The sequence below is a fragment of the Anguilla rostrata genome, chromosome 5, assembly GCF_018555375.3.
Source record: "Anguilla rostrata isolate EN2019 chromosome 5, ASM1855537v3, whole genome shotgun sequence".
Lineage (NCBI taxonomy): Eukaryota > Metazoa > Chordata > Actinopteri > Anguilliformes > Anguillidae > Anguilla > Anguilla rostrata.
Window position 1 is genome coordinate 348,557 of NC_057937.1, and position 8,944 is coordinate 357,500.

The window sequence follows — 8,944 nt, forward strand, 5'->3', positions numbered from 1 at the left end:
TCCTTTACCCCACACTTACACCCTCCATACCACCTCACACCCCACACACTCACACCCTCTCCTTACCCACACTCACACCTCTCCGTTACCCCACACTCACACCTCTCGTTACCCCACACCACCCTTACACCCACCACACCCTCTCCATTACCCCACACTCACACCCCTCCATTACCCCACACTCACACCCCTCCTTTACCCACACTCACACCCTCTCCTTTACCCCACACTCACACCCTCTCCTTTACCCCACACTCACACCCTCTCCTTACCCCACACTCACACCCTCTCCATTACCCCACACTCACACCCTCTCCATTACCCCACACTCACACCCCTCCATTACCCCACACTCACACCCCTCCTTACCCCACACTCACACCCTCTCCTTACCCCACACTCACACCCTCTCCTTTACCCCACACTCACACCCTCTCCATTACCCCACACTCACACCCTCTCCATTACCCACACTTACACCCCTCCTTACCCACACTCACACCTCTCCTTACCCCACACTCACACCCTCTCCTTTACCCCACACTTACACCCTCTCCACTACCCCACACTCACACCCTCTCCACTACCCCACACTCACACCCTCTCCTTTACCCCACACTCACATCCTCTCCGTTACCCCACACTCACACCCTCTCCTTTACCCCACACTCACACCCTCTCCATTACCCCACAATCACACCCTCTCCATTACCCCACACTCACACCCCCTCCTTTACCCCACACTCACTCCCTCTCCGTTACCCCACACTCACACCCTCTCCATTACCCCACAAAGAGATAAAGAGCCACAGTACCTCCAGGTCTCTTCTGGAAATGGTCCAACTCTGATCATCGTCTTCGTCTTCTGGAGGGGAACAAACAACACCAAAAAAAAAAAACAGAAGATGGAGGGAATAATTACGGAGCTCATCGGGGGGATATTTCTGGGGGGGGGGGCGCTCAGAGGTCTGGCCACAGGGTTTTCATGGTTAAGAACAGTGCAGCAGAACAGATGCACAGGCTGACGCTCTTCATTAAAAGGGAACCATTTTGGTTTTGATTAATGGTGCTGAAGATGGCAGCTACTCAGCACACCAGCAGAGTCGGATCACTTTATTTAGTGCACACACACACGCGTATACACACACTCACACACACACACGTATACACACACACGTATACACACACGCACACACTCACACTTACACACACACACACACACACACACACACACGTATATACTCACACACTCACACTCTCTCTCACATACACGCGCACACACTCACACACACATATATACACACACACACACACTCTCTCTCTCACACTCTATACACACACGTATATACTCACACACTCACACTCTCTCTCACATACGCGCACACACACTCAAACACACACACGTATATACTCACACACTCACACTCTCTCACATACGGCACACACACTCACACACTCATATATACACACACACACACTCACACACACGTATACACACACGTATATACTCACACACTCACTCTCTCTCACATACGGCACACACTCACACACTCATATACACACACACACACACATATATATACATACACACACACAGCTCGGTGTCTTAGAGGGTGCCCCACACTCAGTCAATCAATCAATCAATCAATCAAATTTTATTTGTATAGCTGGCCTAAACCCCCACAGGAGCAAGCCTAAGGCAAGAGTGGCAAGGAAAAACTCCCTGTGGCAGATGGGAAGAAACCTTGGAAGGAACCAGGCTCAAGGGGGAAACCCATCCTCCTCTGGCCGGCTCAGGGTGCCGACTGGTGACCAACATGTCAGCCAGTCAACACTGAGGTTATTTATACTGCAGGAAACACAGAGCTCTCTGGAGACCAAGCAGTTAGAGCCCAGCTCACAGCTGCAGTACAGTGCAGAACCACAGCTACCACACACATCACACACACACACACACGCTTACTCACACACACACACTCATGCATGCACGCACGCACGCACGCACACACTCACACACCCTCTCCCCTCACACTCACTCACACACACACACACTCACACATACACGCTTACTCACACACACACATACACGCTTACTCACACACACACACACACACACACACACGCATGCACGCACGCACTCACACTCACACACCCTCTCCCCCCACACTCACTCACTTGCACACACACACGGTTCCCTCACAGTCTCCCCTAACAACCCCTCTGAAGTGTAACCATGCAGGCCACACAGTCCTGGGGAGAATCTTGCCTTGCGCGGCTGGTCCGAGCTGGGGGGGCCGGGGGGGGTGACCAAATCACATCAAAGACCCCGCCGAGGCGGGCCCCCCAGTCCTGCCACGCCCCGCCCTGCTGACCCTGATTAAACAGCGCCCCCACCCCCCCGACCCCCCCTTTGTGCGCCGCTGTTGACTCCTGACATTAAGGCGCAGCCCCCACAAAAAGAGCGGAAATGGGGGTGGAGCCCCAAGCAGAGGGGACGTGTGATACAGCAGGATTAGAGAGGGGGTGCAGGACAATGCAGCTCTGCGGGGGGGGGGGGGGGGCACTGCGAGCTCTGTGAGGGGGGGGGGGGGCAGGGAGCTTCATGAGACTACAAGGAAAAGACCAGGCAAAGATAACACAGGCCCAGTGCCCTACCCCAACCCCCCCCCCCCCCCGCCCCCCCTCATGTCCTCGACAGCCAACCAGTAAACCTTGCACTGCAGACAGGGCATTCTGGCTGGCAGGCAACACGCCACCAACATCATTCGGCTGCAGTCACACACCCCCCCACACCTCACACAACACATCACACACCACACACTCACACATCACCACACCCCACACACACCACACACCCACACACACACACACCACACCCCCACCACCACCACACCCCACACACCCCACACACCACACACCCCACCCACAACCCGACACACACACCCACACCCACGCACTCACACCCCACCCCGCCCACACACCAGCTCCACTTCGACACCACAACGTCCTGTGTGAGAGAGAGCTGGGAAACACAGCCTCATAATGCCAAGCCCCCACCCCATAGAGAAGCTCACGCAGATACGCACACACACCAACACACACACGCTCACGTGCACACACACACGCGCACGTACCAACACACACACACGCGCGCGCACGTACCAACACACACACACACACACACACACGCTCACGTGCACATGCACGCGCACGTACCAGCACACACACACACACACACACACACTCTCCACTAAAAATATTGAAATAAAACCGTTGCACTGCGACTTCAGTTTCATTCTGATGAATATTCTCCTCTGGGAGCTCTGCTGTCGAGCTTGGAGGCAGATAGCATTTTCACGATTGTTATTATGTTAAATACGATAAATAGCATCGTTAATCTGCTCCGCTGCTCATGCCGTTATCAGGGAGGAAGACGAGGATGCTCTTCTGCGGCATCGTGTCGTATTTAGCCCCCATTCAGCGTGCCACAGACCAGGCCGCATTCGCAGAATTACACACTTTGTCATGAAGTGGAATTTGCCATAATGCCAGTTATCGGTGCACGTTTTGCCAGTGAGGTGGGGGGGGATTTTGCCTGGGGGGTCCACCCCTTTCCCCCCCTTCATGACAGAAAGGTGGCACAAACAAATTGAAAACCAGAATAATCACAGCCCCCTTCTCTCCATCTCCAAATCCACGGCCGTTAGAGTAATTAAATAACAGGTCTTTAGTTTTAATTTAGATTTCCCCACTGTGTCCCCGCACCCCTGTGCTCCTGAATGGGGAATTCATGTACCGCACATCAGAAATTAAACAGGAGAGAAAATCACAGGGAAATCCACTTCATTTTCCACAGTCAGAGAGCAAAGCACGCTTCGGTCAGTCCACGTTAGCGAGTGAGGCTACCGAGAGCAGCAAAAAGAAGGAAGACTTTAAACCTTAGCTAGCGCAGCTAGCACAACCTAGCACAAACTAGCACAACCTAGCGCAAAGTAGCACAACCTAGCGCAAACTAGCGCAGCTAGCACAACCTAGCGCAAACTAGCGCAACCTAGCGCAAACTAGCACAGCTAGCACAACCTAGCGCAAACTAGCGCAGCTAGCACAACCTAGCACAAACTAGCGCAAACTAGCACAACCTAGCGCAAACTAGCACAACCTAGCGCAAACTAGCGCAACCTAACACAAACTAACACAAACTAGCGCAGGCTAGTGCAAACTAACAAACTAGCGCAGGCTAGTACAAACTAACAAACTAGCGCAGGCTAGCGCAACCTAACACAAACTAGTGCAGGCTAGCGCAAACAAACTACTGCAGGCTAGCGCAAACTAACAAACTAGCGCACACTTAATCACTAGAAAAAGGAACTCTACCCTCTGGAGCACATTTTGCAAGGGTCTCTGAAACAAAAAGAATTGTTATTTGTTAAAGGATTAATGTTAAAAGTGAAGACTTAATAGCGGCTCACTGGGTAGCAAAACAGCGCAAGAGTGAGCTGGATATTGGGGGTGGGGGGGGGGGGGGGGTAGTACGGGGAATTATTAAAAATACCTTATAAATCCTGCAGCAAAATTATATCATTATTCTCAAGGGGAACAATTTTGTCTGCTCCAAACATTGGCGGGACATGTCCCTTAAACCCCCTCTTTGTGGACAGACAAAAATGTTTGGAAAAAGCACCTTTCCAGAGTTTAAACGCCACACACAGCACATCCCAACCCATAACCCACATCCACTGGCCACCTGGAAGCGCTTCCATCGCTAGCCGCTAACGTTGGCTAAACCTTCTTAAAAATGGCGGCACCTTTGCCTCAGAACATCGGTCACTGCTGATTAAGCTCCACTGTCATGCTGCGAAACGAACGCTGGGGTGGAAAATTGATTCAGCTCTCCTGCTTTAGAAGCCAGGATTGATGTGACAAGCGTGTGGAAAATAAATAGCAAAATGTCGAGATTTTCATTTACCTGAAATTGAACCAAACAAGGAAACATGCAATTTTGGCTAATATCTACTACCGAGTAGGTCTGTTATACATGGAGGTCAGAGAAGACATCTAATGAAAATCAAGCGATCAGTGAGTCTGCATTTTAGGGATTATGCGAAAAAAAGAAGAAAAAAAAGATTCCAAATGTTCTCAAGTCCAAACGGAGACACCTACAAACTAGCCAACTCCCTTCATACTCCGCATGTAAATCAGATTAACGAATAACTTTAAAGTACTTCTGCAGTATTATAGAAACATGAGACTGGCATTTAACCAGCAGGCCGCAGTGGAGATCGGGAGCAGGGCGGGGTGTCCGTCCGTCCCACAGACGGGCCATTCTGGGGGGCACACCTGTGTACCCTTTTAGAGGCGCAGTTCCCAGTCCTACCACCGACCGCCCCCAAACCCTCCCCCACGCACTCCCTACACAAAGCCGAAAATCCTATTAAAGCACAGAATCTGCAAAGTGAATCCGAGTATTCACGTAAACAAGGAGACATTTTAATATAACCTGTGAGCTAGCTTAATGCCCCCCTAACAGGCCTCATTAGAATGCACCTCCTTTAGGTGAAGCTTCATGAAATACCCATTACCCGCCTCATCTAGCATACCTGCAGTGTATCCATGTCTGGATTACATTTCAGTCCTTTTTTTATCTATTTACCCCCCTCCCCAAAATAAAAAAACGCACATTAATTCGGGGCACGTCTCTCTGCTGTGTTAAAAGAGGAAAGAAGAGGAGTCTGAGGGGAGGGGGGTGTAACAGAAAACATTTCACATCAGAAAGAACGCTGAATAAATATCAGGAGATTTAGCAGGGGAAGTTCCGTCACGCTTTTTTGCCTCATAAACAATTTCTATTTTTTCCCCTCAGATGGATTCAGGAGACCAGAGGCCCCTTACTACTGAGAACGCAGAGAGAGTCAGGCCCCTTACTACTGAGAACGCAGAGAGAGTCAGGCCCCTTACTACTGAGAACGCAGAGAGAGTCAGGCCCCTCACTACTGAGAACGCAGAGAGAGTCAGGCCCCTCACTACTGAGAACGCAGAGAGAGTCAGGCCCCTCACTACTGAGAACGCAGAGAGAGTCAGGCCCCTCACTACTGAGAACGCAGAGAGAGTCAGGCCCCTCACTACTGAGAACGCAGAGAGAGTCAGGCCCCTCACTACTGAGAACGCAGAGAGAGTCAGGCCCCTCACTACTGAGAACGCAGAGAGAGTCAGGCCCCTCACTACTGAGAACGCAGAGAGAGTCAGGCCCCTCACTACTGAGAACACAGAGAGAGTCAGGCCCCTTACTACTGAGAACGCAGAGAGAGTCAGGCCCCTTACTACTGAGAACGCAGAGAGAGTCAGGCCCCTCACTACTGAGAACGCAGAGAGAGTCAGGCCCCTCACTACTGAGAACGCAGAGAGAGTCAGGCCCTCACTACTGAGAACGCAGAGAGAGTCAGGCCCCTCACTACTGAGAACGCAGAGAGAGTCAGGCCCTCACTACTGAGAACGCAGAGAGAGTCAGGCCCCTCACTACTGAGAACGCAGAGAGAGTCAGGCCCCTCACTACTGAGAACGCAGAGAGAGTCAGGCCCCTCACTACTGAGAACGCAGAGAGAGTCAGGCCCCTCACTACTGAGAACGCAGAGAGAGTCAGGCCCCTCACTACTGAGAACGCAGAGAGAGTCAGGCCCCTCACTACTGAGAACGCAGAGAGAGTCAGGCCCCTTACTACTGAGAACGCAGAGAGAGTCAGGCCCCTCACTACTGAGAACGCAGAGAGTCAGGCCCCTTACTACTGAGAACGCAGAGAGAGTCAGGCCCCTCACTACTGAGAACGCAGAGAGAGTCAGGCCCCTTACTACTGAGAACGCAGAGAGAGTCAGGCCCATCACTACTGAGAACGCAGAGAGAGTCAGGCCCCTTACTACTGAGAACGCAGAGAGAGTCAGGCCCCTTACTACTGAGAACGCAGAGAGAGTCAGGCCCCTTACTACTGAGAACGCAGAGAGAGTCAGGCCCCTTACTACTGAGAACGCACAGAGAGTCAGGCCCCTCACTACTGAGAACGCAGAGAGAGTCAGGCCCCTCACTACTGAGAACGCAGAGAGAGTCAGGCCCATTACTACTGAGAACGCAGAGAGAGTCAGGCCCCTTACTACTGAGAACGCAGAGAGAGTCAGGCCCCTTACTACTGAGAACGCAGAGAGAGTCAGGCACCTTACTACTGAGAACGCAGAGAGAGTCAGGCCCCTTACTACTGAGAACGCAGAGAGAGTCAGGCCCCTCACTACTGAGAACGCAGAGAGAGTCAGGCCCTCACTACTGAGAACACAGAGAGAGTCAGGCCCCTTACTACTGAGAACGCAGAGAGAGTCAGGCCCCTCACTACTGAGAACGCAGAGAGAGTCAGGCCCCTTAATACTGAGAACGCAGAGAGAGTCAGGCCCCTTACTACTGAGAACGCAGAGAGAGTCAGGCCCCTTACTACTGAGAACGCAGAGAGAGTCAGACCCCTTACTACTGAGAACGCAGAGAGAGTCAGGCCCCTTACTACTGAGAACGCAGAGAGAGTCAGGCCCCTCACTACTGAGAACGCAGAGAGAGTCAGGCCCCTTACTACTGAGAACGCAGAGAGAGTCAGGCCCCTTACTACTGAGAACGCAGAGAGAGTCAGGCCCCTCACTACTGAGAACACAGAGAGAGTCAGGCCCCTCACTACTGAGAACGCAGAGAGAGTCAGGCCCCTCACTACTGAGAACGCAGAGAGAGTCAGGCCCCTCACTACTGAGAACGCAGAGAGAGTCAGGCCCCTCACTACTGAGAACGCACAGAGAGTCAGGCCCCTCACTACTGAGAACGCAGAGAGAGTCAGGCCCCTTACTACTGATTACTAATACAATGAAGGACACTTACGAGCTAATCTCCGAAAGAAAAAGAAAAAAAAAACAAGTAAACAAAAACCCAGGGATGGTATTTGGTTGGCTATAGCAATAGAGTTTATAAGACTGCCTTGTAAGTAAGGACTGCAAGCTACTTGTATGCCCACCAAGTCCAACTGAACTGCTTTAAACGTGCTCTGGCCTCCTGCACAGTAGGCCTGTATTTCAGATGGGCATGGAGTCTGATGGGTGACATCGCTGAGGGAAGACAAAGACCAGACAAAGAGGTCTGGGCACCTTTGTGCGCGAGCGAAAAGGACCGAATCGCTTCCTGGTTTTACTTCAGCGCTGATCAATGGTTCTGTCGCCTACCCAAGCATGACGCTGCTCCTTTGATCCTCACAAGATGAGCCCTTTGGAGATTATGTTCATTACAGAGGGAATGACTGAAATATTTAACATTAAGCTTCAGGAAACATACGACAGGGACACAAAGCTTTGTCCACAGGCCACTGGTATCACTGCACGAACACTGAAATGGTCAGTGCCATTTTATACACTGTAAATATTTATAAACATTTGCTAAGTAGCTGCCATAGTTAACGCTGAACTGAATTAATCACACAATGGAATTAAATGTGTGCCATGTATCCAATGAATTTGGTATATTAGGCTCACCCTAACCAAATATTTTACTCAAGTAATAATTATAAATTCATAATAAAAACAGCACCACTGCATTAGGGCATCTGATTTTCTCTAATATTAAACGATGCACTCATTACATATAGTGTATACCACCTTCAATAATAATAATAATAATATAAAAGCATAATTTAAACTGAAATCCGTGCGTGTGTGGAACTACATTTACAAACCACAAATCTCTCTAAGACCAGCGAGAGCTTTTCTTTACGTTCTCTACATATATTTAAATAATTCTGTATGTTTGATTGATTTCTCATTCAAAAACAGGAAGGGGAGGGGGGGAGGGTTTTCAACATTTCAAATATATTTCATCTCCCAAAAGACAGAGTCTTCAAAATTGTGCCTTTAGAAACAGGCATCCCTCTCTAAAATAT

The 8,944-nt window shown here is 50.6% G+C and overlaps 1 protein-coding gene across 10 annotated transcripts in view; it reads right to left on the reverse strand.

The window, feature by feature from the left end:
- zcchc7 (zinc finger, CCHC domain containing 7) overlaps window positions 1–8,944 on the reverse strand; it is a 52,476-nt gene that overhangs the window by 8,817 nt on the left and 34,715 nt on the right. For 8 of the 10 annotated variants that reach the window (XR_010329864.1, XM_064334488.1, XM_064334493.1 and 5 more), the window contains one exon: window positions 816–884. Coding sequence is in view for 9 of the 10 variants with exons in the window: in XM_064334488.1 (XP_064190558.1) it covers window positions 816–884 (69 nt within the window). In the remaining variant the exon portion in view is untranslated. The remainder of the gene's footprint in view (window positions 1–815; window positions 885–8,944) is intronic. The other 2 variants (XM_064334490.1, XM_064334489.1) reach the window with 2 other exon arrangements.